This window comes from Eretmochelys imbricata, chromosome 19 (assembly GCF_965152235.1).
Source record: "Eretmochelys imbricata isolate rEreImb1 chromosome 19, rEreImb1.hap1, whole genome shotgun sequence".
NCBI classification, from domain to species: domain Eukaryota; kingdom Metazoa; phylum Chordata; order Testudines; family Cheloniidae; genus Eretmochelys; species Eretmochelys imbricata.
The window spans coordinates 9022997-9038612 of record NC_135590.1 but is presented as its reverse complement, the minus strand read 5'-3'; the positions used below and the strand labels follow the sequence as shown (position 1 = coordinate 9038612).

The following is a 15616-nucleotide window of genomic DNA, read 5'->3' as shown; positions in this document are numbered from 1 at the left end:
CCCACCTGTGGAAGCCACAGAAATAAAAGCAATTCATAATGTAGAACAATGCAAAATCAGTCATTGCTTTAAAGTATTACAACTTAAGACAGGCTGTAATATTTTCTAGGTTAGACTAGGTGATGATTCCTTTTGGCCTCCAGTCTGGCTTTTTAAAACAAGTGAAGTAGTAAGGTGAATGGCAAAAAGCAGGTTCACTTGGTGTTCAGCTTACCTACTGCTCTGAAGGCAAAACTAGTAATTCATTTATTAATAATAATAATAGAAGCATGTTTAGGCCACACTGTAGCACTAGCTAAAGGGGTGTGAATAGTAGTGCTCCCTAAAGTGCTGCACTGTAACCATGTCTGTATTGTTTGCACAGGGGCAACTTTTAAAGTTCACATCTTTAGTGTCCACAGGGGGATTTCAGCATAGTACTGGTGAGCAGTGTTCTTCATACAGCTGTTAAGCCACACTCTAGTGCTCACTAAAGTGCTGAACTGTAATTCCCCCTGTGAGCACTCAAGATGTGAACTTAAAGGGACCTTTAAATTCATACCGCCATTGTTTGTGCAGGGTGATTTAGTGCAGCAGTTTGGGGAACACTGCTAGTCACACCCCTTAGACCAGGGGTAGTCTATTTTTTGTCAAGGTCCAAACACGAGAGAAACAAAAAAATCCACCAATAAGTAAACCTTTTAGAGTCCAATCAAAAGCAACTGGCTGTCTGAACTTGGCTCATGGCCATGCTGCAGCATGGTGTAGATGTACCCAGGGCCTGCTCTCGCTGCCAAAAGAAGCGATGAGACCTCAAGAGCAACACTTAAACAGAGGCTCCTGGTGTGTAGGTGTACATTCTGTCACCATCAAGTTTTAAGGGTTCTTCCTTCTCATGTGGAAACTTACTGGTCAGCAGCTTTTGACAACCACTCTAGAATGGTGAAAAGAAACAAAGGGCAGAAAAAAGGGCTGTCAGGGTGAGCTGATTGTTATAAACATGCTACTATACAGCAGCAGTAGAGCAATGATGCAGCTTGTGGAAACAAAGTCCAGTTCCACACAACAGTGAGTGTAAATCAGCAGTATCTCAGTTTAGACCACCTGAGACAGGCCTGAACTAACAGTTAAACCTGCAGCATGGTTGAAACAAAAGTATTACTGTACAATTGCTTTCATACAATACAAACTTAATGAATTTTCTGTCTGAAACAGCCACTATGTCAAGTAGCATAGATTTCCAATACCTTGTTGCAGAGCACACACGGTCTTACGTCCAGAGCCACCCTCCCCTCCCATCATCAAACCCTTTCCAAGGGGAATTAGACAAGTTCTGCCTCTGTTGAGCCAACAAGTCAAAAGAAACAGCCACCTCCCCCATGACGATGTGAAGTCTTGCTGCTTTGGCAGCCTGCAGAGCTGGTATAGGTTTATGCCTAGCTGAAGAGTTTTTTTATATACACAGCACCTGCTCATTTTAATCCTAGCTTGGGAGGGGAGAAGATACAATTCTAATGAGCTTAAGGGAGGCAGTATTTTTGCCCTTATACAAAGGGAAATTTGCTACAGAAGAAACTTGCCCAATGTGACATAGGAAAACTAGGAACATCTCAATTTTAATTGCATAAAAGACTAGCAAAATCCAAGGTTACATATTTGCTACACACTAAGGATATCTCAATCTGATTTTTACTCTCTCCTGCCCTCCCCCGCAAAAAAAGAGAAACTATGGGCTAAGTTTGACCTTGAAGGATCCCACACACTAGCATGGAAGAAACACCAAAAATGTCAGGCATGGAGTTCTGTTTAGTTCACTTTTTTTAATGGTCACAACCACTTACAAAATCAATCAAAACAAAAACTGCATTTCTGTAACTGCGGGGTATGATCTGAGTAACAACCCCTTTGAGGTTTGCTAAATTGACACAAACCAGCCACCTTTGGAAGGGCAAGCTATGTACAGCTATGATAGCTACTATCATTCAAGCATTTATGCAATACCCACTATTGGATTTTAAAAAAAAGTCTCTTCCACAAGTTGTCATTTTAATATTAAAAGTCTCTGGCAAAGTTTATATTTGCACAATTAGCATACAGTTTTTAGGCCTTTCTGCAAAATATGCCAAGCTTATACTGAACAATTTCTTTGTAGAACTGTGCCTCTCTTGGGATGTGAAAGTTTAGACAGCTGTTCCTCTCTCCAAGTTCTGTTTAATTTCTGCTGTATATTTCCCATAGAACCTTTCCGCCTTCTTATTGAATTTGGCATTTCTCTCATTAATGTAATCAATATCTGCATCATCATTATAAGCACGTCGCCGACTGTATTTTTCACGTTTTTCAATTCTATAAGAGAATTACATTAACATTTTCAGACCCCTGATGTATAAACAACTTTTAGTTCTTAGAATGAATACACTCCTATATCTACAGTAAAAGTCATCGCTATTAAAACTAAGTGGAAATTACATACACCGCTGGATGTATTTCCTCTGTGAAAATGATTGGTATTTGTATTACTTGCCTGTTTTGCTCCCACTGGAAACTGCCGGTTAATAGCAGAAAGGGGGTTAGATGTTGCTAACGCCTGTACATGTAATTTTTCCCCTTTGGGTCCTAATCCTGCAGGATGCTGAACACCCTCAACTCCTATTGTTGATGGCATTAAAGCACTTAACAGAATTGGGCCATGAATATCCTATCCTTGAATTTTTACACTTGGAAAGCTATATACCCACACAAAATGTGAAATCAAAGCATAAGTACTCAGAAAAAATTAAGGCTTAAATTGTAGTTCTTAAAGTGAAATGAAGAGGAGAGTGCCTACACTTTAGTCAGTCAATCTCACAAGAAAATCGATAATTAAATGAAAAAACAAATTTTTCCTATTTTAGAGGGTATCTTCAGATGAATTTTAGGTACTTGGTCAGAGAATATTAAAGTTGCTGTAGTTTTAAAGGAAATAAGTGGGGATACTGCTTTTTTCTATGCTTAAGAGATGACAGGAGAAGAAAAGTTGATGGGGAATAGCACTATTTTTTGTTCCCATTATGATGAGAAAACACATTTTCATTACATTTTATTGGAATCTGATGTCCAGTGACCATGCCCATTATATTCATCATGAACAGTTAAAGCAAGACTACTAATTATGATTGAACAAATGTACATTAGGATAAATATACCAAGGCATTCCATTATCTTTTTAGTCTTCTAACATGATCATTGGACATCACCGATATTTTCTAAATCGCTACGGACTGGTGCCAGGATTTTGCTTCAAAATACTTTCTGATGTGCCTAATGAAAATCAACATGTAAAATAAAATAGGCATGGAAGAATGTGTTGCTGCACAATAGATGCCTAATACATACAGAATTGCATAAAAATCCTGGAGAGAGAGACTGGTGTACAGATTCATAAATAGGGCAGGCTATACTGACTGTATACTTAAATACACATCTTTATGCAGAAGTTACCAGACACCACAAGTTATGCTCGCACGACAGCAAACAAAATAGTAAAAGCACCACGTGTTATGAATGCAATGGTTTGAGATAATTAGGACCATTTTATTACTTACTGTTTTTCAAGATCTGTAACCATTCTATCAACCCCTTCTTTACATGGTACATGAGTTCCATGAAGAAGACTGTTTGCTGTTGGATACAATTCTTCTCCGCTGAATGAGAAAGAGGTAAACAGTAGAAAAACAAACTTTGATTTGTCAAATTACTAATTTTTTGTACGTAACAACCGTTTTATCAAACTAGAACTGGGACATGATAGAGAACATGAACTAGCATATTACAAGTTACACATCTACAGCATCACCCAGGATATGACTGTTATGGGACCTTGACAGAAGATCATTTGTATTGCAATGCACATAAAAGAACAGATATTTCATCTTATGTTTGAATTACATGAATTGAAAAGAATTTTCAGCCATTTTAGACACTAGTTCATCAAAACAATTCATATTTACAGGTAATGTCATTAAAAAAAAAGACCATGGGTCTGCCAAAAAGAGAAACTTACTTTTCTTCTCTTAGCTTTTCATATTTTTCCATGTCAGGTTTGATCTGCTTGGTTAACCTCTGATACTGGCGCAACTGAGCAGCTGCATAATCTTTAGAATAAAATGGACTGCAATTAACAGAAGACCTTTTCTGTGTGGCTCAAGTTTTAGTGAAAACATATGAAAAAGAAAAAGATTAAAAATTTGTACCCCACTACCCAAGCCCTGAAAAAATAAATAAAATTAAATTGCTTACCTGAAAATCCTAGATCCGGATTTTTTCTCTTCTTTTTCCTTTCCCATCTTTCTGCATCCTCAGCACTGATTTCTAACAACTTCACCCGGTCATAATCTTCTCCTTTAGCAGCACATTCCTATATAAATACAAGCAATTCTTAAGATTTTAAAACATAACAAAAAAGCAGCAGACAATTAAACAAGTTTAGTAGATTACAGATATTTTTCTAATTTTATTTACACTGTAAATTTGATATCAGACAATCTCACCAAGGATCCCAGTCTGATGCTTGATGATTTAAAAAAATTTTTATATACACCTATATCAATATCAGTAGCTCTCAAAAGCCCTGATTTCGGATCAGAGTCCTATTGTGGTAGGCACTGTACACACATCCAAGAAGAGACAGTCCCTACCCAGAGGTACTAAACTCCGGATCCTGCAGAGATTTATGCTCATGCTTAACGTAATGCACTACTTGTAGCTGTACTGAAGTCAATGCGACTATTCACAGCACATAGTGTTAAAATCTTTGCAGGATAGTGTCCTAAAATGGAAGGTTATGATTGCAATCAACGTTTACACGTGTTATACCTTCTTCTTTTCCTCAACCTTCAGTTCCCATTCCAGTCGAGCCTTTTTTGCTTCCCAGTTTGCTGGCAACTTAAGTCTTTTATCTTCTTCCACAACTTCCTGGTGATTTAGCTTGCGAGCTTCATTCTAGGAAGAAAAGTTTGTCACTGAACTCACAGAAAATAGCAACATACAATCATAAAAGTTAGAAAGCAGAAGAAGCCTATTAAATAATTGAGTCCACCCACTTGCAGCAGCAGGTTCTCATATTCCCCTGCCCCGCACAAAAGCATCAGTTATTAAAAACAGATTAATTTTTTTAAATAAAGTTAATGTTTAAAATCAAATTTACACAAGTTAAGAGGGAAGGTACTGTACATCTGGGGTCAGGCTTGGGTTATGGGGCATTGCAAGTATCAGTTACAAGGTGTTTAAAAAGAAAAGGAGTACTTGTGGCACCTTAGAGACTAACAAATTTATTTGAGCATAAGCTTTCGTGAGCTACAGCTCACTTCATCAGATGCATCCGCTGAAGTGAGCTGTAGCTCACGAAAGTTTATGCTCAAATAAATTTGTTAGTCTCTAAGGTGCCACAAGTACTCCTTTTCTTTTTGCGAATACAGACTAACACGGCTGCTACTTTGAAACAAGGTATTTAAAGATATTTAAATTAATGCAGTTACTTTAGAGGCGTTTGACATTACTTTCATCCCCCCGCACATGAATTTTGTGTAACAGAGAGTGACAAGATAAGTGTCCCATTGACCTTCTTGGCACACAGAAAAGGAACGTTCAGAACATTTTGTAAAACTGTTTTAGGTTCTCCGATAAAAGCATTTTTGTCTAACCCTGAGAAAAACCTTATTGTCTCCCCCAGTATATGATTTTCCAGGTGAGAATTCAGAGGAATTAAATGTTAAAATTTATTTTTGTTTGTGGAATTTTGCATGGTGATGATTAGGATCCCACCCCCAGTTTTAATTTAGAACTTTAAGGACCTGTTACAGTTTTGGTTTTAAAGGTACCTTCAGATAATTGCTGCAAAAAGAAGCCTGTGGCTCAGTTACCCCAAACTGCAAACAAAACCCGGCTATGAGCACGACTGGTCCACCGTCATGGCCATTTGGCAGCCCAGGCTGAATTATTACCCTTTTCATATGGAGCTCTCTGAACTTCCTCAACCTCTCCTCCCTCTTCTGGGCAGCCAGCTCCTCAGCTGCAGTGGGCGCCGATTCTTCGTCGGAGCTGGCAGAAGAGGCCTAGAACGTCAAACGCGAATTATTTGATTTTATTTTAAAAAGGGAGGTTTGACTCCATGGCTGGAGCGCACAATGTTTTGAACCAAGGTATTAGAGAGACAGTCCCACCGTCTCCCTCCACACCCCCCCCCCAACCATGACCTCCAACCTACCCCCATACTCTATCCCATACCTACCCTACCCCTCACCATCCCACTCATTCCCCCGATACAGCCCCTGACCCACAGAGCCTCCATCCCCAGCGATATCCGCCCTCTCCAGGCGCGACGCCTCCCCTCTGCCCCCCCGCCAGCGGCCTTCTCGATCCCTCGCCCTTAGGAAGCGCTGTCCGGCCCCTCACCCCTCCGCGCGGGGCTGCAGCCCCCTCCGCCGCCATCCGCTCTGCGTAGCCAATACAAGCGGCCAGTCCCTGCTTGACTTCCGGCTTTCTCAAGTCGCATCCGGCCCACGGAGGAAGTGACGTTGATGCCCCGGCCTGCGTGAGACTCTAGAGCCCCCTGTCCGCGGTCAGAGCGCCCTCTGCAGCCAGGAGGAAGCAGGGGCAGGGGCTAGAAGGGCAGGCACTGAAGCCAGGGATGGGAGGAGGGGATGGGGGGGGAAGGGAGGACAACACACAGAGAAGGAGAGGGGGCAGAGCAGGAAAGAGCCTAGGGACAGGGGGGCCGGGGAGAATCCCTCCCATTGCGTTCGTAGTGGCTGGAAGAGCCGTCCCCTGTTGGAGGGGGTGACCCTGGAACTCCCAGACCAACCAGGGAGAGCCCCCCACAGGTACGGGGGAAACCCACAGCCATCCAATCCCATGGCGCCCTGCGCTGCCCTTTCAAGCTGGGCCCACCTCAATGGCGGCCGTCAGAACCGCAGGCCACGCTTGGAAGTTTGGGCCTGGGAGACTTGTCCAAGGCCGCACAGCAAGTGAATGGGAGAGTCAGGGTCAGAACGTGGCAATTCCTGCTTCAGCCCATTAGAGATGGAGTCTTGCTCGCAATGGGCAGCTGATTGCGCCTAGACACGTCACACCTGTGGTCCTGCTTCCCTCTTTGGGAGCAGTGACTTTTGCATCTCATCAGTGGGTTTCTTCTTGCGGACAGGTCCCTGTAGGAGATGGCAAATGGGATGTAGGGCTGCATATACCTATCAGACAGCCTGCTTTGAATATGCAAGACAAGCACAGTTGGGTAACACTTTACAAACAAACAAGATGACCAGCCTTCTCTTCTGTGCAAGCTTTATCCAGGACAAATGACTTGAAACAACCTAAGTGACCTAATGAAAAAGTACTATTAGAATAGAATTGAATTCCACTTTGAACCATAAAAATGTCATTTCCAATAGTACCAGGAAAGCATCCATCTTTATAACTGCCTGCCTGATATTTTGAAGAGACTTTAAGTCCTGTAGCTTTTAAGGCTATCCATCTGCAAGCTTCCCCTTGACAGTACTCTACCAGGTATTAGTGACTAATTGATGTATTACAACTATTGACTTGCCCCCAGGGGACAGCTGAGCAAACTGGTTGCATGGGATGAATTCTCTGCACATCTCTGGAAACTTATGGATTTAGAGAAGGAGAATCAAGAGCCAGTTTATGGAAATGACATGTTTATTCAGGTTGATGAACATACAGATGTGCGTAATATTATGGAGAAACCAGTGGTGTTGGTTTTCCAACTTAAGGATTTTGCTGGAGACTGAAATCGATTATTAAACATTTTTTTCCATGTGAATTTTAATGCTCCTAATGGTGCTGGCTGAAAGTCTTGGAGAATGCTTACCCAGGGAACAGATACAGCAGTAATGCAAGTTTTCCCTGTCCTGCCTTTGTGCCTTAGCCTAACTATAGAAGTATCACATCTAAAGGTAAGAGCTTCGTTCAGTCTTCACAGCACATTCACTCACTGGCCTTTCCCCTAAGAGTGCTAACAAGGGCACTAATCAATGCCAGTAGCAGAGGTGGATTTTGTGGCATAGACACTTGTCTGCCTGAGACTAGGCTGAAGCTCATCAACTCATTAGACCCACAAAATAGCCACCACATAGTACTTACTTTTGTACCAGCAGCCTCCAGATGAAAGCATCTGTATCTCATTACAAACACTGCCTGACCCATCCAGTCTGTAAACATAAGAAACAGTTGATATAGTTACTTTGGCTTGTTCAGCTTGCAACTCCCCTAAAATATAAACATCCTTAAAAAACATAGGGCCAGATCCTCAACTGGTGGAGATCAAGGTAGCTTCATTCATTTATAGCAGCTGAGACTCTGGCCCATAAATGCAAGACACTTTATGATACGTAGTCAATAACTTAGAGAATTGTGCAAGTTTATAGAAAACAGAGAATAACCAGCACAAAGTTAGAGAGGAGAGAATGGTAGCCTAGATATGACAGTGATCAGCACAGTGATAAGAACCTAGACAGATAAATGGCCCATGTGAAAAACTATAATATTCATAGTAATTGTTCCAGATTCTTATAGTTGCTATAACGATACTTAGTTCTTACAACAGTACTGTGAACTGTAGTGCTTATTTGCAATCTGTAGATTAGCTTTATCAGGGAGGGGAGAAATGGAACCTAAAGGCAACATACAGGGTGAAGGAGGGAGAAGATGGGGCATGGCAGTAGAAAGATGACAAAGCTGGGTCCTGGAAAGCAAAGACAAATCCTTCAATTTCCCACTGGTTTCAACCGAATTATATTACTATTTAACAGCTGTTTTAGGTCCCTGTAGTGGTGCTTAGGGGAAAGAGCCACTTTCCAAGTCCCTAGTGGGGGAAAGTGACAAAACTCCCAACAGCTTTTAATGCTGTTTTTTATACAATGGCCTGACCTCCGCTATTCTGGAAGTGTTTGCTTTTTGTTAGTCTCCAAGTGCTGGCAATATTTTAACTCTGAAAATACAGCCCCAAAGAGATGTATTAACTCCTCTAGGGAAAGGTTCTGCCCCAAAGAAACCTATACAAAAAGCTTTCCAAAATCAGATGGCTTGTGCAAACAGCTCCACCTTCCTAAGGACTAGCAGCAACCCGGTGCTGTATCAGCAGGATCCATGCCCATGATATGCTCAGCAGACAATCGCATGGGCTTCAAACCAGTGGAACCAGTTAATACCTAGCTACTCTTTATCTTTAGATAAGCATTCATGGTCAGCAGCCTAGGCAACCCCTTAACGGGCCAGCATGCCAACTCCAGCACCTGCAAACAGCAATCCGATAAATCAGCATGTGCTGTCCAGCATACTAAAGAGTCACCAGTCAATAAGTGCATATAGCTCACAAAGAACTCTACAAAAGCCCAACATGTACAGGCCAGCGTTCAGGCGTAACCCTACAAAAACAAACGAGTATTACCCAACCAAAGGAGGGAAATGCTCAGCAGAGAAATAAAGTTTCTGTTTAAAAATTCCCAAGGCAACACATAAAGCTATCTAAAAAAGCCACCTCTCCCTGGGGAGTGATCAGTCACTGGGATTTTGTTAAAAGTTGTGTGACAGGGAAGACTTTTCTCTCCATCATGTACAGCTCAGCTAAGCTCTTAGGAAAATAACTGAGTTTTAATAACTCACCTCACAGCAGGGAAGGCTTAAAAATACATTTCAATACTACTTTGCTTAGGTATAGTGCTTTACAACCACTCCATTAAACCCCTACTGCACTTGCTGGTGTGGGAAGCAAGCAATAGTATTTATCTCCACTTTACAGGTGGGGAAAGTCCAGGTACAGGTAGGTGAAAGGCCAGTTTTTCAAAGGTATTTAGACACCTAAAGATGCAGAGTGATACCTAGGGGGATTTACAAAACTGTTTGAGCACCTAAATCCCATTGGTTCTAATAGGAATTAGGCATCTACCCTCCTTAGGTGGATTTGAAAATCCAACTAGGCACCTGAATACCTTTGAACATCTGGCCCAAAGTACCCAGCCCAAGGCCACACATCAAGTTAGCCCCAGAGCTAGTCCTTCACAAATCCTGTTAAATGAGCTGTGTGATGAGCTCTCCCATGCAGTAAATCACACAAGACCTGCACGGTGCCAGAAAACCAGTACAGCAGCTGCATTTCTTCATGGAATAATCCCCAAAGCCCCCTTGGAAAGTAAGTGATTGCAGCACGACGTAGGCCTGAGGAGAGAGAAAATGAGGGATTTGCTCCAGGTGATTCCTGTTTGAGATGGATTGCTTTGGTCATGCTGCATTCAGAGAGCCACACATCTGGAAGATAACCACCAAGAATCATTCTCATGGAGGTGAGTAGCATAAAACAAGGGCTGGGTAGAGAGGCTGTGTCTTACTGGTTAGAAATATTAGTCTGCTTAATTGTGGTGATAGACTTGTTAGGAATGCATAGCTAGACTGGGGGTAGATCTTCAGCTAGTGTAAATTGTTATTGCTTTATTGTCTTCAGTAGGTCCGAACAGCTCCACAGTGCCAGGGGAAGGTGTTCCCATATGTGGGTCCAGTTTAGCCTGTTATAGAGACCAGTCTGAGAAGAGAAGAGAAGTTTAGACTGATCTGAACATTGGTCAGGTTTGGGCCCCTTTCTGTTCAAACCAGGACAATGCTGTCTGCCCCCGCCCCTAGATATGGTGAAACTTACTTAATGCTTGTCAAGTGCTTTGTGATCCTTTGATGAAAAGTGCCAGTTAATTTGTGAAAAACAGGGCATGTTTTCACTGCAGAGTGTACGTGGGTGTGAGTTCCTGGGTTAGCCTAGCCTGCATGTGAGTGTCCCCATTGCAAAGCCCTACCTGCATTACTGTGACCTCACAATTTCTGTATGCCCCTGTGTGTGTCTGGGAGTATATCCCATGGTTCTTTGGGCTGAGAGGCTCTAGGATTCTTTCTCAGTCAGTTGTGGGAAAAACTCACTGGTCTTTGGGGGAGTAGGAAGGTATTGGAGGTCTGAGTCCTCCCTCACTGCAAAGGGGGTGGGTCCCAGCCCAAGTTAAAGCAGACCCTGGGTTCTAACCCAGATTCCCAGCTGGGTAAACTAGCCTAGGCTTAAAGCACTTCCAACTGAGGTTAAAGGTTTTTGTGTGTGGACAGAAGAGGGTGTGGGTAAGAGCCCAGCTTAACTTTTGCAGTGAAGACATGCTCTAATTATATACACATTTAATTAAGCCTCACAACACCCCAGTGTTTAGAGTGGTAGCTGTGTTAGTCTGTATCAGCAAAAAGAACAAGGAGGACTTGTGGCACCTTAGAGACTAACAAATTTATTTGAGCATAAGCTTTTGTGGGCTAAAACCCACTTCATCAGATGCATGCAGTGGAAAATACAGTGGGAAGATATATATATACACACACAGAGAGAACATAAAAAATGGGTGTTGCCATGCACACTATAATGAGAGTGATCAATTAAGGTGAGCTATTATCAGCAGGAGAAAAAAACCTTTTGTAGTGATGATCAGGATGGCTCATTTCCAACAGTTGACAAGAAGGTGAGAGTAACAGTGGTGGTGGTGGGGGGAAATAAGCACGGGGAAATAGTTTTACTTTGTGTAATGACCCATCCACTCCTAGTCTTTATTCAAACGTAATTTAATGGTGTCCAGTTTGCAAATTAATTCCAATTCAGCAGTCTCTCATTGGAGTCTGTTTTTGAAGGTTTTTTTGTTGTAATATTGCAACTTTTAGGTCTGTAATTGAGTGACCAGGGAGATTGAAGTGTTCTCTGACTGGTTTTTGAATGTTATAATTCTTGACGTCTGATTTGTGTCCATTTATTCTTTTATGTAGAGACTGTCCGGTTTGGCCAATGTACATGGCAGAGGGGCATTGCTGTCACATGATGGCATATATCACATTGGTAGATGTGCAGGTGAACAAGCCTCTGATAGTGTGGCTGATGTGATTAGGTCCTATGATGGTGTCCCCTGAATAGATATGTGGACACAGTTGGCAACGGGCTTTGTTGCAAGGATAGGTTCCTGGGTTAGTGGTTCTGTTGTGTGGTGTGTGGTTGCTGGTGAGTATGTGCTTCAGGTTGGGGGGCTGTCTGTAAGCAAGGACTGGCCTGTCTCCCAAGGTCTGTGAGAGCGATGGGTCGTCCTTCAGGATAGGTTGTAGATCCTTGATGATGCGCTGGAGAGGTTTTAGTTGGGGACAGAAGGTGACAGCTAGTGGCGTTCTGTTACTTTCTTTGTTGGGCCTGTCCTGTAGTAGGTGACTTCTGGGTACTCTTCTGCTCTGTCAATCTGTTTCTTCACTTCAGCAGGTGGGTATTGTAGTTGTAAGAACGCTTGGTAGAGATCTTGTAGGTGTTTGTCTCTGTCTGAGGGGTTGGAGCAAATGCGGTTGTATCTCAGAGCTTGGCTGGATCATGTGGTGTGGTCTGCATGAAAGCTGGAGGCATGTAGGTAAGTATAGCGGTGGTGACTCTCCCTTAGCAGGCTAAGCGGAGCAGTTCTGAGTCTGTCCAATAGTGGGCAGTGTAACACATCCACAATGGCCAGTCCTGAACAGAAAACGGTGTATATAATATGGGGATTCTGGATGTTTGGATGCAAACTCCTAGCTTATTGGGAGCTAGAAATTTATGCCACATGGTATGTCACTGTTTGGCTTGCTGGCTGGGGAGCCCCCTTCCTCTGAGCATGCTACAAAGGGTGACCACATTTCTAAATACCTCGCCTCTTTTTGGCGTAGTTCTTGTGTACGTACTCGGTGTGAAAGTTTTTCCATTACAAGGACAGTCCATATTTTACTGTACCACAATTCCAGAGGAGTCACTGTCACATATTTCCAGTAACGCGCAAAGCGAAGTCTAGCTACTGACAATACAAAGTAAATTAATTTGTTGCTCCATTTAAAATGTAGATCATTTGCTGAAGCATTAAATCAGCGGGTCAGGGAGATCTCTAGGAAGCTGGCATTTTGTCATCAAATGAATGTCTTAAATTATTTCCTCTCAAAACCATCTAATTCCTGGACACAACCACCACGTGTACAAGTATGTCTCCTCTTCCCTTCAACTCCTCTAGCAGAGCACCTCCCTAGCAGCAAAAATACGACGGATCTTAACTGGAGTCAAAAGCCATCTATCCAGTAATTTATAAAAAATGTCTTTGATCTACACAAACTGAAGATGTATAGTCCCTTTCCTGTATAGAGACCCACTGATCCAGTTCAATTCATTTGTCCAAATCCCTCTCCCATCTTTTAATCTGGGTTGTTTTCTGATCAACATCTTTTTCAGTCACAATTGTACATATCGGAGAAATCTTTTGTTCGAGCTTGCTCCTGGGTCAACTCCTCAAATGTGGTTAAATGTCTAGCTAGAGCTGCCTTGTATCCAGCTTTCATAATCAAATGTTTGACTTGTAAATACTGAAAGTATGAGAGCATGATGTTGTTTACATCAGTGGCTCTCAACCAGGGGTACACATAGGTCTTCCAGGGGGTACATCAACTCATCTAGATATTTGCCTAGTTTTATAACAAGCTACATAAAAAGCACTAGCAAAGTTAGTACAAGCTACAAGTTCATACAGACAATGACTTGTTTATACTGCTCTGTATACTGTACACTGAAATGTAAGTACAATATTTATATTTCAATTTAATTATTTTATGATTATATGGTAAAAATGAGAAAGTCAGCAATGCGGTAATAGTGTGCTGTGACACGTGTGTTGTTTTATGTCTGATTTTGTAAGCAAGTAGTTTTTAAGTGAGGTGAAACTTGGGAGTACGGAAGACCAATCAGACTCCTGAAAGGGGTATAGTAGTCTAGAAAGTTGAGAGCCACAGATTTATATTGTTTCATAGCTCTTGGCACAATTTCAAATCAAGATCCAGGAACGACTGTCTAAATTGAGTAATCACAGCTCTCACCCACAACAAATAGCCACTTTGATATTTCCTAGGGATAAGCTCCTGATTATTAATGGAAGTAGCTAAGGGAGAGGGCCTAGGTGTGAGGAATTTACAAAACATGCTCAAAGCTGCTAAATTGACCATTCATCCAGACCAATGTTTATTTTTGGTGACCTAAATTTCTTTCATTTACCCTGAATAGCTATTTTTGGGCTCCAGACTTGCTGGCGTTTTACCCAGTGTTTGGATGGTCTATTGTTAATCCAGTTGATCACATCTTTTAATTGTGATGCATAATAATAATAAGTCAAATTAGGAAAAGCTAGGCCACCCCATGTTGCAGCCTTGCACAGAACTTTAGAACTCGCCCTTTGTCGCAAAGGAGATTCTGCAGCAGAACCCTGGTTATCCAAAAGTCTCAGGGGGAGACTTGAAACCTTCATTAATCAGGAGCAGCCAGCCTGCAGCCTCTCTCCACCCCTTCCCTGCTGGTGGCTGGACACGGGGACACCAGGGTGTGGTGAAGCCTTGGGGAATATAACCAAGGATTGGTTCGAGAGGTTGCACCATCTACTTGCCTTCCAAAAAGCACTGCTCACAACCAGCAGGCCCAGTTTCGCTGGTGTCTGAGTAGCTGAATAATTCTATGCTGACCATTTGATTATCAGCTCTTGTTAGTATTTGGTCTCTTACTGGAACACATGGTTGGATTGACGTGGGAGAGGAGTTGTGTTTGAGGGACACCCATGCAGCCTGGCGTGAGGGAACTTCTGTGTGTGTGTGCGGGGGGAGGGGGTGTTGACTCGGCGGTTCTTGTGGGCATATCCAGCTCCATCGGTGCCGTTGCCCATACCCCTAATGCGCTGCATACGTTCCAGATGTTCCAGATGTGCTGGGAGCCAAGAGAGGCAGATCCCAGTGTGGAGATTGGATTACTGCACACAAATCACATTTTCTAAAGTCTGCTGCTTGCATGGAAAATAAATAGGGCACATGAACCGTGGATGCTGTGCCCAGGGGCAACGTCACGAGGAGAACGGGGATGGGATTGTTCGCCTCCGACACTGTTCAAGGTTTTTGAACCAGTCCAGTGTGTTCTACCCTGGGATCAAATGGATTAAAGGAGGGTTGAGGGGGGATCTACCCCACAAAAAATGGTGCAGATTGGAAGGGCATCAGCATATCCGTCATCCCCTCCCTTTGACACCCCATCAATGACTAGCATGCCAGGATCAGTGGCCTACTGCACTATAACTGCATCTCCAGTACCAGCCTCAGAGTTCATGGTCTGTACAGTGTCTAAGCATGAAGTTCTAAAGCTGATCAGAGTCTTGTGCACAGCAAAGAAAAAGAGAGAAATCCAGATGGCTCCCCTTTAATTATTAGAGACTAGTGTGGGGTTCACTGATTTTAGTAAGAGGCACTATTTCACAAGCCAGTTAAAGAATATTCAGTCATTTCAGCAGGGCCACATGTTGGTTGATTAGGGGAGATTCCCTGGCTGGGGACTAAAGAGATGCATTTTTGAACCACAGCATAGACTATCAGAGGAGAAAAAAGACAGACTAATTAGGTCTCAGCTGCATCGCATCTGGAGATCAAATGTAAAATGCTAGTTTATAAAATAATTCCATTTCCTTAATTATGATGCCTGTCACTCCCATTTTCCAGTCACAAAGTCGTTAATGATAATAACGTGCACTTATAGGGCACCTTTGATTCCAAAGGA

General features: G+C 42.6%; 1 protein-coding gene across 1 annotated transcript; it reads right to left on the bottom strand.

Moving 5' to 3' along the window:
• Positions 1-1779: 1779 nt before the first annotated feature.
• Positions 1780-6509, bottom strand: SYF2 (SYF2 pre-mRNA splicing factor). Its single transcript, XM_077838018.1, has 7 exons — positions 6412-6509; positions 5961-6071; positions 4834-4959; positions 4258-4375; positions 4022-4112; positions 3564-3662; positions 1780-2325 (listed from the first exon to the last, which is right to left on the bottom strand). The coding sequence occupies exons 1-7, from the start codon at positions 6445-6447 to the stop codon at positions 2160-2162; spliced, it is 747 nt and encodes a 248-aa protein (XP_077694144.1). The 5' UTR covers positions 6448-6509; the 3' UTR covers positions 1780-2159.
• Positions 6510-15616: the final 9107 nt, after the last annotated feature.

Coding starts and splice junctions, on each gene's coding strand:
- SYF2 (XM_077838018.1), bottom strand. CDS start 6,447: ATGGCGGCGGAGGGGGCTGCAGCCCCGCGCGGAGGG. Junction 6,072..6,411: donor CTGCAGCCCCGCGCGGAGGG/GTGAGGGGCCGG, acceptor TTGACGTTCTAG/GCCTCTTCTGCCAGCTCCGA. Junction 3,663..4,021: donor GAAAAGCTAAGAGAAGAAAA/GTAAGTTTCTCT, acceptor TTTCTCATTCAG/CGGAGAAGAATTGTATCCAA.